General features: G+C 38.7%; 1 protein-coding gene across 1 annotated transcript; it reads left to right on the top strand.

Annotated features, from left to right (window-relative positions):
• The first annotated feature begins 6627 nt into the window (after positions 1-6627).
• LOC121878645 (GMP reductase 2-like) lies at positions 6628-15665 on the top strand. The gene is made up of 3 exons (XM_042384971.1): positions 6628-6798; positions 14915-15034; positions 15432-15665. The coding sequence occupies exons 1-3, from the start codon at positions 6712-6714 to the stop codon at positions 15648-15650; spliced, it is 426 nt and encodes a 141-aa protein (XP_042240905.1). The 5' UTR covers positions 6628-6711; the 3' UTR covers positions 15651-15665.
• Positions 15666-17734: the final 2069 nt, after the last annotated feature.

The raw sequence follows: 17734 nt of genomic DNA, 5'->3' as shown, positions 1-17734 counted from the left end.
GCAGCAGCATCACCTGTTGCTGCTCTTGTAAACACAAGCTCACAACTCATAAACTACTACATAGTCGAGTGTAATTATCATTTAGACTGTTAATAACGCCCAATTAGGGGTGGTCACGCCAGGAGCCGCACACAGACTGTTGTTCAGAGTTACGGGAGGAGTAAGAGCGGGATGTGGGGTGACCTGACTTCCGACCCACGTCTTTATAATGTATTCTCATGCCCCGCTACTCAATAATTCCCTCCCTGTTAGCAATGATAAAGTGAACCGAGTACAATTATCAGCTCGAGATACTATTAGTTTACTCGCTGACGTGGAAGTCTAGTATATAGTTCTGGTCGTAATGTATCGTATGAAAATAAATTAAATATCCCATCCACTAACAAGACATAAAAATCCCTCTCCCCCCCAAAAAAAAAAAATTATATATATCACAGAATCATTAATATCGAGCCAGAAAGTTTGTCAAATAGCCAAATCTTTCTGTCCGTCTGCCTTTCTGTCTGTCTCACGCCGTCTGTCTTGTCTCCGTCTTTCTCTTCTACTGCTGCTGAGCCTCATTTTGTACACAGCAGGAGAAGGACGCGTAAGGTGTGTGTGTGCTGACGACTTCTTATCCACGCCATGCCTCAGGGGTTGTGTTTAGTTCCCTTCTGTCTGTCTGTCTGTCTGTCTGTTTGTCTGTCAGTCTGTTGAGCCTATAATATTGAATCCGATGATCTATGTAAGCTTCAATTGTGATGGAGATGGTGGTGGTGATAGTGATGATGTTTGGTAATGATGGTGATGATGGTGATGATCCTGGTGGTGGTGGTAGTGATGATGATGATTATTATTGTTGGAGGTAATGATGAGTATAATGCTAGTTGGTGGTGGTGGTGGTGGTAATAATGGGTAGTTAGTGGTGATGAAAACTGATGATTTTGGTGGTGGTGATGATTGGTGGTGGTGGTGGATGGTGATGGAAATAACAAACACTTCCTCTCCGTCGCGTCATTACCCCCTCATTACTCGTCATCTCCTTCGTCCTGGTTATAATCTAATTAAAACTAGTTAATCTGACTCTGCCCGGGGGACTAGTCATGTTGATAATTGCTGCCCCAACCAACAGTCGGCTTCTGTTGCCTCATTACCTTCCTCCTCATCCTCCTCTTTTTACACTCCTCCTCTTGTTATTCTTCTCCTCCTCCTTTTACTCTCCTCTTTTTCCTCTTCTTCTCCCTTCTTACTTTCCTCCTTTCCTTCCCTCGTCACCCCGTTTTCCTCTTCTCCTCTTTTTCCCTTTTCTCCTCCTCCTCTTCCCTCTTCTCCCCTTCCTACTTCGTTTCTTCCTCCTCTTTCCTCTTCTCCTCAACGCACCCAGCCCTCACTAACTCTTGTTTTATATTACAATTCTTCGTTTTTGTTTTTTACTGGTGATGTTACCTGAATTTTTTTTTATTTATCATGTGGTTATTATTACGTTTAGCTTTACTTGTGTGCTCTCTGATATTTCCTTGTCATCTTTATCGTCAACATCCCTCTACTGTGTTCGTCTCATGACTCCGGCTTAAGCTCACTGGATATATCTTATTTAGCAGTCATTCGTTTATGTATGCAGTTGGCGTACGCTGCTTCTCAAGTGTACATAGATAGATATATTTTTATCGTGTTGACGGCATAAATACATGATAAATGAGACTAATTAAATACTTACATGTATCAACAGATATTAGACCTCTTAACGTGCGTACACCTCTTGTTTTTTGTTTACATCTCTCTCTCTATCTCTCTATCTCACTTTTTATATGTTTCTCTTATTTCTTTTGTTTATGTATTTTCGATCTTTTATTTGTGAACTGAAGTAATTTGATTGATTAAACTTCAACTCTCCATCACGATGTTGAAACTCAGCCGTACGTCATGGTTTCTGTTCTTTCATGTATCACTCGCTCACTCACATACTCATTCACTCATTCCTTAGGTCACTCACTCAGGAAGGGAGGAGGGGGGGGACAACATTGATTTATGGTGTTTATATATGTTCAGTAATCAGATAGACCAGTTGATCGGCACTGTTCTAGGGGCTGACAGGTCATACTCACCCTTACCCCCTCACACACCTCTACTATTCGTCTCTCGTGACTGAAAAAAAAATGTTTCGTAGCGTAGACTATTTAAGAGGGTGAGGATTCTAATTTTAAGCAATACTGATTGAGGTAGAAATAAATCAAAAAGATTTTAATCTACAATGAAAACTTTAAGCATGAGGTTTGAGGCTTCTATGAGGGACATTAATAAACAAAGGAAATCAAGATAAACTATAGTCCTGGCCACTACCCCGCACATCATCTGACTTTACATTCTCTTAATACTCGAAATATACGTATAACCTAAAGACAACCTCCCACTGGTGCCTGGAAACGACCCTATCTGGCAGTACACAAGGTCTTAAACTGGACGTAAATGCAGCAGTGTATTTTTAGTCTGAGTGAACGTCTTTGTAACCCGTGTTCTTGTCTACGCCAGGTTTATGATAATTATTGCTAACAGCGATATTAGAATTGGGTTCAGGATGAGATCATTGCCAGTGAAGCAACATTAATAAGAGGAGGTCACTGTCAAGCTCTTCCATGACAGGCCGAGGAAGATCCAGCCGAGATTCAATTTTACAACTGTATCAAGGTTGGTTGAGCTCGACCCCAAATATATTTAAGACGCTTGACTTCCCACACTCTGGAGACGGTGTTATCTGATGCAGATCGAAATAGGAAACCGGCGTAACCTCACAGAGCATAAACTGACGATGCAAAAACATCAGATGATAATGTTTATCTTTCACCTTGATTATAAACAATAGTCAAACGCTCTCGGTTTCTTAGACAAAGATAAGTTTAGGCGGTCTTAAGAAAAAATTAAAATTGCTCTGCAGTAATATACACTGGTGGTAATGTACAAAATAATCTTGTAATAAGTTATATACATTAAACAACTGGTTACTCGTTTTAAGTGAGGCTTCATGCAGTGATGCTGACAGGACACGTGTAAGGGACCCCACTTCTTGATGAGTGGCGAATCTCTCTACACAGTAAATCGTTTTTCGCTTTCCGCTGGTACTTCTTTAACTAAGAGCGTATTGAGGTATACTTACTGCTGTATATCCTGTACGAGTTTAGGCTCAAATAAAATTATGTTGTCTGTCGGTTTCTCTGATGTTATACACCGCGAATAACCACAAGTATGAAGCATCAACCTGAATCGTTGAAATGGATATAGTGCGAAGTATGTAATCATTGAATGCTCAGTACATTCATATTTGTGTATTAACTTACGTGTGTGTGTGTGTGTGTGTGTGTGTGTGTGTGTGTGTGTGTGTGTGTGTGTGTGTGTGTGTGTGAAGAGATACAGACGTACACGTATTGGACTAATAACCGTGAAATTTGTTGTGAAAGGGGTTTAATGTACCACTAGAGGACGGATGCATCAGGCCATAAACAACACGCCAGGGGAACAGAGTGACAGCCACACTCCTCTCCTCCCCCTCTCTCTCTCTCTCTCTCTCTCTCTCTCTCTCTCTCTCTCTTTACCCGAGCTCAGATTGGTGATAGTATTACTGCAGAAGGTGAAAGCAGTGTGGCTGGTCAGGCCCTGGTATTCATTAGTGTTGAGTTTGTGCCCGAGGAGGGTCCCAGCGCTGACCACTATCATATCAGTCAAGGCTCCACAGGCAGACGTTGTGCAGGTCCCCTCGGTGGGGGTGGAGGGTAAGGCGTCAAATTTGCTGTTGCACATGTGAGTGGCTGCTAATTACGGTTGCAGCTCATTTATTTATGGATTGTATTTTAAGGCTAATTTGAAAGAGAGTCAATTAAAGGCGCAGGATGAGTTTGTTGGTCGTTAAGGAGGAGATGGGAGGCAGAAGTTGATGTACCTGATAAGAATTCTCCACAAACCTATCCAGATATCATTACCCTTGTCAAAACGTAATTCTAGTTTTTCTGACGAGGTCGTGAGAGAAGGAGGGCGCTGCTATTTGTTCTTATTGGTGACAGAAAAGTAAGTGGGAAGTGCTTGAGTGTAAATTTAATTAATAGCTTAAATTCTACGTCACCTACTGGTTACTTATTGAAGTGTAGGCTTCAGGGAATGGACCCAGAGCCTTCCATTATTTAACTGACAGTTCCAAATGCCTTTCTAGGAGTTTTCTCGAGAAGTTTAAACTAAATTAACTTAAATAATAACAATGTGGATTGAATTATATATTCTAAGAATAAAAATAATTTGATGTTGAGAAAATAGTTGTCTACTAAGTAAATCTTATCAACGCTCAACTTAAAGGGTGACCAGCGCTTACCTTGCTTCTTGATAATAACTGCCGCTGCTGCGACTAGTGACGGAGACTGTCCTTATACTAGGTGGTGTCACTATACCAGGTGGTGTCACTATACCAGGTGGTGTCACTAAACCTAGGTAACTAGTGTACCTGGCAACCGACAACCTTCATTTTACCCTATTTACCTAATGGCCACCCAAACTAGAGGCGGCCATCATGCCGAGGGAAGGAGGCCTATGTATGATCCCTTCATTCTTCTTGGTAGTTTTGTCTAGGGCTATTTAGAAGCCCTGTACTGTACTGTACTGTACTGGACTGGACTGGACTGGACTGGACTGCAGCCAACCCTCAGATGTGAGCTGGGTACTCTTTTTGAATGTTCGCGATTCCACAGCTTGAGCTGTAGACTGTCCCATAGATCTATGCTATCCTCTGTTTGAAGAATCATTTCCTTATATTCGTCCTTCATGATATCTTGGAGAGCTTGAAGTTATGTCCCTCAGCGACAAATACAAGAAGCAACAAGTTCGGAAAACTGTCAGTGAGAGTGTTGTGACGTCACTTGCGTGCGTGAGTACCAGACTTGACTATCAATGGCGTAAGTACAATACATATATATTCTGGAACCAGTACTTACCAAGCGACTAACGAACCGATTAGTGGCCAGGAGGATAAAAGTATGAAACTTGTACAAAAACTAAGCCATCTTACTCCATTACAAATTTTACATCAGAAAACATATCCGTTGGTTTGTGACTTGTTGAGAATACAAAAATAAATAAAAATAATACCAATAGTTCCATTGAGGGTACATCTCAATATACACTATACAGCAAAATATTGCTGTTCTGTACACACAATTCCTATTACAAGTCACTAATGAATGTATTTATAACTCAGAGATATATAGATTTATTATATGATTGAGTATAGCTGTACTATTTGTCTCTCCATCATTTTTTTTACAATCATAGTCATAGGCGGGAAAGGTGTTTCTTGGAAGTTTATAGCATCTCAGAGGGCACTACTCAGTCGAGTGTGAGCTGTTTTAACACCAGATTTAACCCACACTGGCACAGGTACAGATACATTCAGGAGCCAGCACATGCCCAGTACTTATAGTCTTCATTTATTGATTTTTTTAAGTGCTGAATGTATAGTCGGGGTTTATCTCCTCAACAAATCTGATTTGCATTTTAGTGATAATTGTTTTTATTTCAACAACTATGTATTACATTTAAGAAGTATCTCAGGGTTTAAGGCAGGGAAAAACAATGTAAAGTGTTGGTATTGCCGTGAGGCGAGATACAAGGATGTTTAATATTATATTAGTTTACCATTAAATATTTATCGTTTTCTCAAACTTACAAAAGAGAAAAGCTACTCTTTCTTGTGGGCTAACTTTAATATTTTAAAATTTTCTCATTTAACCATGTGAATTATGATTACCGTTTATTTTTGGACCACCAGTCTAGTTATATGGGAGAGGGTGTACAAGAGCCAATGCCCTCCAGTCCCATACAATTTATTATAACTATTGGTATACATAAGTGTCCACACTAAGCACGCGCCTGTAGTTAATATTCGAAGGCCAAATGACCCCGTAAAATAGGTGCTAAGAAATCCTGAACTGAGTGTAGTATATGTATATAATTCTGAGAGCGAGAGAAAGAGACAGGGTAGCATGATGTTATTAGCATGGACTATTAGCATTAATGAAAATTATGCAGCCACAAAATTAAAATATATACCTGACAATTTGTTTTGTTAAAAAATATGGTAATGTAGTATTTACATTATCTTATCAAAGTTACTAGGAATAGGGGGCGCACACCTGAGGGCTGTCCTAGGGCATTAAAAACTCTTATCCCGGCCCTACCTGAGTTATCACTAATTACACTATACCTATCATTAGATTCGTTTGTATTGTATATTTGTTTACTATCTAATGTCTAGTCAAAGTGTTAATACCAAGAATCGCCTTTATTTTTCTCATTTACTTGGGAATTCAGGCGACATGATATATAAATTCACATAAATCCAAGTTTACCTTTAATCCTGCAAAAGAAAATATTTTTATATTCCCATTTTCTCTCAATTTACAATGAAGGTCTCGTGTCCTTATTTATACAACACATTATATTCTTACTCTATCCACTTAAATTAATTATTCCCTCTATGGAATAAAACTCTATATTAACCTGTAAATTTTATATTGTTATAGGAGATGGAGGAAAAATACTGACCACTATGCTGTACACCCGAAGAAGTAAATAACTCGCATACTGGCAACAGTCTACTGCTCCTCGCTGCCACCAGCCAGCCACTCGTGGTTCAGCACCAGGCAAGTGACACCGGGCCTTGACACTCTCTTCTCCTTCTTACTTAAACGCACCACAATGCCACGTATAGATAATGATATTAAGTTAGACTTTAAGGATGTCCTTCTGCGACCCAAAAGATCTACTTTGAAGAGCCGTTCAGAAGTAAGTATAAATTTACAAGTATGATTTGTTCATTACAAACTGTTGCAGCAGACAATGTCGTGATCAGCTGACTGAGCGTCGTGTCGTCTGCTGCCGGTGTTTCTTTCAACCATTAATTATTCTGTCTACATGTATTGATGGCCATTATACATTCCTTGGAATATTCCAACAAAAATACACCAGTCCATGAAGTAAAGCTGATCGAATGGTCATTCGTCGGAACTACTCGAAATACGTGATATTTAGACGAGTCACTGCGGCGATATACCCAAAATAGCAATGCGTGTGTTGGAACCCAATTTTTGACCCACGATACTAGGGCTTATACATTGCGTTAAGCTATTTTCATGAACAGAACTTTTGGGGGGATATTTTTGGTGAGCATCAAACACAGTCAAAGCAGCTTGATCAAATGAGGAAAAAGTCTTGTTGACGTAATCTATTAAATCGGGGTCCACCTGAGTAGTCGTGTTCGATTCCGTCACACATTCTGGGCTTAGGATACAACCGTTTGCTTCCTTTATTCCAGAAAAGCTTTATTGGTTAGTGCGTCTGCATCATATGACTCGAAAATTACTGCTCGTAATCCTTCACAGAAAATATATTGCAAGGCAAATATGTCGCGGGTATTTCTTACTTGCGTAGTACCTCCGAACCAGTGTTTGTTGCTGTGCATTATATGTGAGCTTGAAATTTTATCATTTGTCAATTCAACCAGAACACTTCACATCATATCACCTGCTCCCCGCTTTCCTGCCGTCACTGTGAAATATAAGTATACCCTGGCAGTCTTGTTAACTGGTTTAATGAAACATTAGATCTCTACTACAAGAAAACCAATTACACGAGGCAGGCAAATCTATTGATTTACAATACAGTAATCTCTTACCCCAAGGTGCTCTAGGTCAAGTCGAGCCTGTTCTTAAGACTTCTGCCCACTAGCAGACCTCACAGTTATCCCTCTCATCAGTCGGCAACAATTTTCAGAAAATAAAGAAATCCCTGTTATTTTAACGAGAAAACTACTAGTTCCGCTCATCATGGTGACCTTTATTTCGTTGATCAACTGAGAGCGGGTTCCCGTTAACATAATTATAGTAGTGCTGCACATGTTACTAGACAAGTGTAATGAACGGTGGTCCCGATTGGTAAATTAGACCTTGGAACAAAAGTAAAAAATACTCCGAATAATATGGGTGTTGGGACAGTAACACCATTAGCCATGATCTTTATAAAGGTGGTGTTTGTTTTACTACTTCTTAAAAAAACCAATGTGCACATCTTGCTGACTGACCCATAAAGAATAAATAATTTTATCTGCAGATGTGAATAATTTTAGTTAAACTCTCATATTACTGTAATTGATTACTTATGATATGAAAATACGTGAGTAGGTTACCATACTTCATAGTGATTGAAATAAATGTAAAATCTACTCCCACAGTCTCGCACATAGTTTCTCACTCCTTCCCGCTTAGTCCATCAACTTATTCCGACACCATCATTGTTACAAGGTTGCACCATACCAGTTGCATATGTGGCAAAGACCAGTTTACTTCACCCGTCCACATGGCCCTCTAAGTCTGTAGTAATTATTATTTTGCAGCGAAAGTAAAGTTTCACTTAGCCTACATCACCACTATAACTTACAGTAACGTTACCCCACATTTGTCAGGATCTGAAATCTTGGTCGTTGATCATGGTAGTATTTTTAACACTGTTCCTTACGGGCAATCCTGCTTATGGCACCCATCGTCAGTTTTCACCACCAGTATACTTCATCGTTCATGATATGACGTAGGTTGTGACGAACACAGTAATGCAGTACTGTACTGATCCTCGTGGGGACCCCACCAGTAGTACACCAGTACAAATTATTTTAATCACTATAGGTGATAGCCCATACGAATAGCTTTTCTCTGTTCATTCAATTATATGTGGTACACCTTTTTGTTATAATCAATTCCTATACATTGTTCCAGCACAGTTTTGAAAATGTTGCAACATACAGCAGGATCTTTACTTCTCGCAGAAGTCGTACTAGAGCCAAAAGAACTGGTTGATGTTACCACTGTTCGGCCCTGTGGGTGTTGAATCAGACACCTTTTTATGTCAATTGTTTGAATACTCTTACATATTTTTTCACCCCACACGAGTCCTTAAGACTAAACATGGCATAATCTTGGGAGACTTATCAATTATATTGCTCAGCACTCAAGGATCCCAGGACCCAGGAACGAGTTCATTCGGGGGAAATTGAGGAGTAAAATAATCCAAAAATCTTGATCTCGGAAAATATTGGGTAAAGACAATTGTCACATGGATGTGATATCATGAGCATAAAGGGAAAGTGCTTGAAAACTGTTAAAATCTGGGACAAGAAGATGCAAGATACAAATTTGTTCAATGAGGATCCTGGGGTGACGTGTGGTCCAACTCAAGGGCATGAAGGTATATACCCTACTGGACCTCTCTTGTTGACACGTTGGTATGCTTGCACGTCATCAACTGATAGCGTGTGTTATTCCCTTCAGTGTTGCTGTGTCTTTGTGGTTCCATCTCATCAAGTTATGTGTTTATCTTTTTTCATCTTTCTTTTGTGTAATAAGAAAGAGTAAATGCCAAGATTCACTTAACTACGCCATTGTGTACTGAGTCGACTATCGGCCATTTGTTTAAACATTCGGAGTTTACGCCCCTCGGTTAAATGTTTCCCTTTGTATAAAGACAACAAAATTAATGTAGAAAGGAGAACGACTGATTATAAAGACTAATTGAATTAAAACTTTTGATGAACCAAAACATGGTTTAGCAGCTATAAATCAAATAGTCAGAAATGAGTGATAGGATAATAACGAATATTTTATATAGTCTTAAAGCGAATGCATACTGCACGAAAGACTTTCATGCCCGCAGATCAGGCGATGTGTCTCGCTGAATGATTTTTTTTTTAACATTCATGTAAGAATAACCTCATTATACGGGTTCACCATAAATGGTAATCAAGTGTAACTCTGTAAATTAGCAAATACTCGTGTATTAACTTCTTGTTGAATGAAAAACGAAATGTACAACTGCAAGATACTTTTTCCGCTTTCCATATAAGCAAATGATCCAGTTAGGACTGGGCAGTGTACTACTCCCAACCTCAATTTTTACATTCTTCTATCGGGCTTCCACGAAGTTGTCTTTCTACAGCACGTAACCAAACAATGCTTGGGTCTTTAACGTCCCTTGACCTCCCTACCGATGCGGAAACAAAAGGAACTACCTGTAGTACCAGTATCTATCAAAAACTAATCAAGGCAGCATAGTGTTTGTGATTTTTGGGTAAGTAATAACTCGTGTATATGTACTTGTATAGATAACTTCATTATTTTTTACGAACTTGTTTTGGCCAATGGTCACGACTTCGGTAAACAAGAGCATTATTTACTGTACACACTGTTCTACTACTTAGATATACTGTACTTACATTAGTATGTATTGACTAAAATATACACTACAGGTTAGTCATTATTTGATGAATTTGGCATACATGATTTTACTACAATCTTTTTAAACTCTGTCAGCATATTATTTTTAACGTGTTTATCCTTCCGTCTGTCACACATTGGTTTCTGTGCGTTAAGTTGATCCCTGAAGTGAAGGTGCGGATGGTTATGAAGGTGTCAAAGCTGTACTCGTATTACACTGCATCTGCTAGATCAGTGGTTCTTAAACTTTTTTGCCTCCCCACCCCCCACCCCCTCTGCATAAGTCCTAAATCCCCCACCCCTGATGCAACCATTGGTTACTATAGAGTGGGAAGGATGAACAATCGTTTACAAGACGCGTTCAGTTCCTGACCAAACTTTTCTCTCTGACCGCTCGCGCTCCCCAGTTTAAGAACCACTGTGCTAGATAAAGTTACAATGGTCATAATTTATAGATATATGCCTTATTATGTGCAAAATTTTTGAGGGTACACCAATTCATTAATTGCTTTCCCTTTCTAGCCTTAACCTGAACAGTAAGATTGTGTGAAGGAATTTTATACCCATCAGGGCCCCAACTGACACCAGTTGTCGCACATGAACGTCCCATTGCGTAAAGGATGAGTGCATTCAGATCAAGGTTAAGCTGTTCACTAGGAATTGAAAGTCATTGTGAGTCTTCATGGTAGAGGTTCGCTTGAGAAAAGGGAAGCACAAGTGAGATAATGGTGAAGCCCGGCCAGGATGACGTCACCCCTCGGGCCGACACCATCAACACTGTCGACGAGATCACCAACATTGTATCCTGCTTGTATCCTCGTAATCATGCTCTGGTCTGGGACTCTCAACTGGCTGAGTCAGCCATATCAACTTTGTTATTAGTATCGACTTTCTGTATATATATATATATATATATATATATATATATATATATATATATATATATATATATATATATATATATATATATATATATATATATACACACAAAGACCTACACACAGTATATGGTGGTGGTGGTGGTATAGGTGTGTTGACTGTGGAAAGCGGTTGCACCAGATGATCGCATGATATGTGGCCCTAAAACCCTAGTAGGTCAGCTAGAGCACCACGTTAACACGCCAACCATATAGGCACTCCTTCCGTGCACCAGGCCAGCTTACATGGCCCAACCAGCTGCACGGGAGCTACACACCCTGACCAGCTTCAAGGATGACGATTTTTTTTTACATCTATGCTGTACAGTATATGTGATAAAGGTGCAGGGTGATGACAGCAAAGAGATACAGAAATAAGCAGTAGCCTGTTTGTGTTTTGTTTATAATTTAAAATTTTACATTTGTATAGTTTAATATATTACTGGGGTCCATTTGACTTTTAACCTTGTGTCTGAGGCTGCAGGAACTCTTCAGTCGTCCAGGCCTGAGTCAAGCCTCGGGAAGTGCTGACCGCACCAGCTTAATAATTCTTATCACACTGGCGGAGCAACAACACCGACTCAGTGTGTCAACATATCACCAGTTTGTGATATGATACATTCACTGGAATAAATATGTTTGTTGACAAATAGAAGCTCATGGTTAATGAAAAGGGAAAAAAAATTCTCAATTTGTAAAATTTAAGAAATAAAAAACAATCACTGTTCTGCATACTATATATATATATATATATATATATATATATATATATATATATATATATATATATATATATATATATATATATATATATATATATATATATTCGAGGCAAATGACAATAATATTGTGCTCTCTGTCTGGTTGCCATTTGATAACCCTCCATAGGTTCAGTAGTTTGTTTTAATATGAAGGTGTATTATTAGTTTATTCTTAGAGTATATGGGCCTATAGCTAGCCTATTTAATTCAACTCCCTAGTCATTTTAGGTCAAGGAATGTACGGTTTATCATTGTTAAGGTTAGAGCATCATTGTGAAACGTTAGGTGTATGTACTACTTGCTTGAATACACGTTGTAACTATGTACTCACGCTAACCATTATTGTTATGGTATTGACAAATGAGACATATTTCATTGTACAGGATGCGAAAGCTGTGGCGCCATGTGTTACAAGCACCTACCGGTATCATCCCTCTTTCATCGACTGGATCGCTTGTCGGTTTCTTGTATGGCATCTCAATCAGCCCACAACCTGCATCATATTGTTGAATTATTATAATAACCAAATTAAGATCTTTGGTTACGACTACACGCATAGAGAAGAGTACTTAACGTAAAGGCGCCATAACAGGTGGCACCCCCCTCCCCAACCCCCCCCAATCACCCCCCCCTAAAAAAAACTGAGCATCTTTTACCGTCCTCACCCCCATTACAAATGTGATCCTTTTCTTAAGAAGGTGTCTTGTCTGGGTAACCTTTGTGTTATGACTACTCGTGTGGTACTTCAGAGCAGTTACCGGAGCATTCTTTATCATGCTCCCTGTATGTGGGTTAGTTTAGGGAGACAATTTTTCATTAGTAGAGATTGTATTTTAATTATAAAAGCATATAGTATACAGCACTACATTGTAATGGAAAGTATTTTGTACTTGTTTGAAATCGCTAAAAACATGTCCAGAATGAGATAGAACTGCAAGGGCGAGGAGGGAATGGATGCAGAGAGGGAAACAAGGGTGGGGTGATGTGTGGTGGGTTGGAGGGGAGAGAGTGGAGTACTGACATTAACCGGAGAATAAAGGAATAGGGAACAAACATGTGGACAAAGGAATAAGCAATACAGTATGCGGATTGTACGTTATTTCTTGCTTCAAATTAATTGCCCATAAAAGCGCTCGTGTGACCGCGGCTTTACCAAGGGATATAAGGAATCATCCATTTCCCAATAGATCATAGGTCTTGGGTCAACAAAGGAATACTGAGATAGAATGAAGGATAGTGACGTAAGTTTACATTTTGAATTATTGATTATTTAAAACTCTACAAGAATATTTTGCTTGTAGGAGGGGTAAAGTCATTGGATCTTTAGCAACAAGATCTGTGATAGCTTTTTTTAATATATTTTTTTCAAGAAATGTCAATATACTTTTACTGTGTGTACGACCTAGGTGCATCCTCTTACACTTCTTGACAGAATCTTAGCAGCCATTTTTTCGACCACTCTTGAAGCTGACAAAGATATTTCTGTAGCTCTTCACAGTCTGTTTGGTTTGTAATTTCCTTGAATACTTGACCTCGTCCGCAAACATTTGTATAGAAGGGTGCATAGCTTCCGGCATGTCATTTATGAAACAAACAAACAAACAACAACGGGCCAAGTATACTTTTCATGGGGTACACTGTTGAAAGCATTGTCAAAATCTAAGTATACCTGTATATTGTCGATATTAACGCCCTGTTCCAGAATTTGGGTCCTAACTTCCAGTACCGTTTGTGTCAGAAAGGAGCGTCCCGGAATAGAACCGTGTTGGCAGCCCTTCACAATGTTGTTTCATAGTAAATGTTCCATCATGGCATCTCTTATAATCCTCTCTAGTACTTTACACACTATGCAGGCCAGGCTCACTGGTTTATAATTTATTTGTGGCGTGATGATCGCCTGCTTGAATATAGGGTTTCATTTAAGGTCACGTTGGGGTTGATACATTTTCAGGCTGCGGGCAACATGACAAGCTTGTACACTCAACTTGCATTACAGAGAGGGAGAAATATCTTGTTATTAACTTGGTCAATAACAAGAAATACGTGATAAACAACAAGGAGACAAATGTGGGTCCGATCCACACGAAAACAAGACCTGGCTGGAAATTACCAGTGTATATAACTTCAGGAATGGGCCAGGTGCGAACCATGAAACAGTTAAAAGAATATGGGAATATTCAAAGACCAAGTAAGTATTCGTGTTAATTAAAAGTGAAATTGGAAACGATTCATTTTAGGTCGAACGTGGATTTTCATATTTCTATGTATATAGGGAAAAAGGGGTGAAAAGAAATGCCATATTCTGTTACGTTTCCGGCAGAAATGTATATTTTTTGAGCATTTTAACCGACTTGACACCCCAATTGCTAACAATATTGGTTGTTCAAAGTGGCCAGGGCTTTAAAGTAAAGGGAAAATGTCGGGTAGAATACTAAAAGGTAGGTATTTTTCCATATGTATTATTTCATATTTTCAAATGGGGTGACACTAGTGACTTTTTTTTTAAACCCGTCAACCCAGACTTTGGCGATAAAACAATGATGTCACTCATGCCATATGTCAGTCCTCAGGTGTTTCTTAGTTTCTGCTTGTACAGTATTCCAGCCATTAAGAAATTTGACATAGTCCTCTCAAGTTCAAGTCATGGCTTTGTATAATTAATCTTTTAGTAAAAATTAATTGTGGTCTAGAATTATCCAAGGATTGTATCCTCCAATTTAATGTACTCTGCTGAATCACCCTGTATATCATGTCACCCTATCAATAAATATAGATTAAGGTTTTCCTTGTGTTAAAATGAAAAAGTCATACTGTACTACTTAGCACTTGTCACAACATTTATTCCTGTTGAATGCAGTACTGTACTGTATAATGTTAATTGTGGAGTTAACATTAAACAATAATAAGAACATTGTCTTTCAGCTCTCATAATACCATCTCACTGTTATTTCTGTCCTTGCAGGTTGACCTAAACAGGACAATCATTTTCAGGAATTCAAAGGTGACATGGACGGGTATTCCAATCATAGCAGCCAACATGGACACTGTAGGCACCTTTGAGATGGCCCAGACCCTAGCTAAGGTATGAGAGTATCTGGCCCTTCTTAAGAAACATAAATTTTTCTTATTGTTACTTCATGGCATTAAATATTACACATACTGGGTAAATTGAAGGCTACATATGTTAAACCATCTAGAACTTCAAAAATATGATAAACCCTCACAAATTCTGACTTAACTGAGAGAATGCCAATACTTTGTCAAAATTGGAGAGTATTCCCCCCCATCTCCAAGAACTTTAAGCAAGGTTACTGATCTTGGGGGCCTTACACAACTAAGCACCTAATACTGTACTGTACTTCGTTCTCAGCAGTATCTACAGTAAAGGCAAGGTAATGATACACAAATTGAATTCCAGTACACTAACCTAATGTTCAAGTAAAGAAAAAGTTTCTTAAAATATTTGAACCTCTATTTAGCACAAGTGTTTCACAACCATCCATAAGCACTACAGCATTGAAGAATGGAAGGAATTTGGAGAGAACAACAAGAGTGTGCTGGAGTATGTGGCTGCATCATCTGGTATCTCCAATACTGATTGGGATCGTCTTCAGCAAGTTCTGTCTTCAGTACCGGAGGTGAGAGCAAAGTGGGAACATATATTTTTATGTCTTATAGGTACAGTACCCGATAGTTAACAAATGTTTTGGTGAGATGAATAAGTTGATTAAAACACCCCCTGCCATGCCATGTTTTGGCACAGTCTAGCAGCAGGCTATATTGTCCTATGGATCAGTGGCAGCTCTAGTGTTGTGGTTGTTCCAAGAACCATAAAAGCTTCAGAAATTCAGTGTTCAAATCCTAAGATACATTCATTCCAATTCCCATACCACTTAGCTACAAAAGTGGGATACTGTACATGTGTCAGTCTTTGCATATACATGCCACAAGTTAAACAGTCCACAACTCTCCTCATAGCAGCAATAGGCACAGTGAGTCAGCATAAAATGAGGTGGTCATTATCCCTGTTTCATTGCTGACCCTGAACTGAACAGGTAACACATGCAATGTGCAACACTTTTGAATTGCAATCTCTCAGCATACAGACAGTTATGGCTTTCTTTTTTCACCTCTTTATAGGGGCTAGGGCTGTTGCAATTGTAGACGAGTACAGTACAGGTGAACTTTGATAACCATTGTCCCGTTGACCTCTGATTCGTATGACGATTACATTAAAGGGGAAATACCATGCAAGTTTAATTGATACCCTGGAGATTCAATGATCGGCAGAGCTGGCGTGGTGCGAATTCTTGCCACCAGAGAGCTGTGTGCACTGCCTTTGACTCAATCCCGCCATCTTTGCTCTTGTTTACACTTACTATGCGTCTCTGACTTCGTGTTTTTCATTATTTCTGACTTAGTGTGACTATCATGCCTATACACCCCCAGTGATAGTTCCTCTTGTGCTGGGCAACTTGATGTGATAAGACATAATAAGGCATACTAAGTGGTGATTGACCAGCAAAGAGTGGTAGAGACTTGAACTTGCTTCCTTAGACTGTCTCTACCATCCTCAACACTGGTAAACAAGTCTCAATTTATGCTTTACATTGCTTATTTAAGGCTTATTATGCTTGCTTTATATGTCTGCTATATTTTCTTGCTGGACAGTGTGCAGTACAGAGATATATCAGGGGTAAATGGCAGGGCTGGGGAGTCGAAGACAAAACCTTCGACTCCGACTCCTCAAATTTTTATGCTTCCGACTCCGACTCCTTGGCCTATTTGTAACAACTATTTCTACCATCCTAATTGTAATTTGTATGTTGTAACCTGCATAGGTAAAAAGTAAAACACCGTGGCTATACTGCTACAGCTTTATTAATGATCTGGACGATATTTAAGAACTACAAAAAGATGATAGGCTTGACTTTCAAAGTTTCAATCAAAAGAAAAATATATTTATTAAGAATTCAAGATATTAACTAGAAAACACCATTTACATGTATATCTAAAAGTTCGATCTCAGCATATGAATTTTGTTTAAGCTCATAATCTGATGTGGATCTAAATGATGATCCTACAATTCCTTTTAAAGTAAAGTTATATATATATGTACATTAAAGAAATGAATACCTTATTAAGGAAAATGGATAAACCTTACATGATTAAGTTATTAAATTAAATTTGCCTTAATCTCACCAAAAACAGGTTGTAGCTAATTATTTTGTAGCTGAGAGCCTCTGTGCAGTTTTCAACGAAACAAAATTTGATATAATTCAAAATTTCAAATGGTAAAGAAGAGACTATCGTCCAAAATTATAGTGCTATACTGTGCCTGCTACAATAAATTCATAATAATGCTTATAAAATGGAAATGAATTCTTTTAATAATTTAAGAAAATTAGTGGGATCAGTGGAATCACTGCAATGAATATGCCTGAGTTCATATATTTGTTCTTAGGAACAGAATAGCTTCAGTCGGAGTCGGAGTCTGGACAATTTTACCGACTCCGACTCCACAACCCGAAATTTCCTCCGACTCCGACTCCACAGCCCTGAATTAGGTACTCCTGAATGTGCTGCTTAAGGATCTGTTAACCAAAATTTGATATCTTGATTATAACTTGTTCAAATGGCTTTTAGAAAATGTTCAAATGATTTTTAGAATATTTTAATTACTTTTGCAATGCTAATTACTCGCCACTTATGGGTTTTCGAGGTCATTTCTTGGTGCTTGTGTATTATTCTGGATGTACTTAAATAGTTAGGCACATTAAAT

Source organism: Homarus americanus, unplaced genomic scaffold, assembly GCF_018991925.1.
Source record: "Homarus americanus isolate GMGI-L3 unplaced genomic scaffold, GMGI_Hamer_2.0 scaffold44246, whole genome shotgun sequence".
Lineage (NCBI taxonomy): Eukaryota > Metazoa > Arthropoda > Malacostraca > Decapoda > Nephropidae > Homarus > Homarus americanus.
Note: the sequence above shows the minus strand (reverse complement) of the source record. Positions and strands in the feature narration are given on the sequence as shown.

Coding starts and splice junctions, on each gene's coding strand:
- LOC121878645 (XM_042384971.1), top strand. CDS start 6,712: ATGCCACGTATAGATAATGATATTAAGTTAGACTTTAAGGATGTCCTT. Junction 6,799..14,914: donor CTTTGAAGAGCCGTTCAGAA/GTAAGTATAAAT, acceptor CTGTCCTTGCAG/GTTGACCTAAACAGGACAAT. Junction 15,035..15,431: donor TGGCCCAGACCCTAGCTAAG/GTATGAGAGTAT, acceptor ACCTCTATTTAG/CACAAGTGTTTCACAACCAT.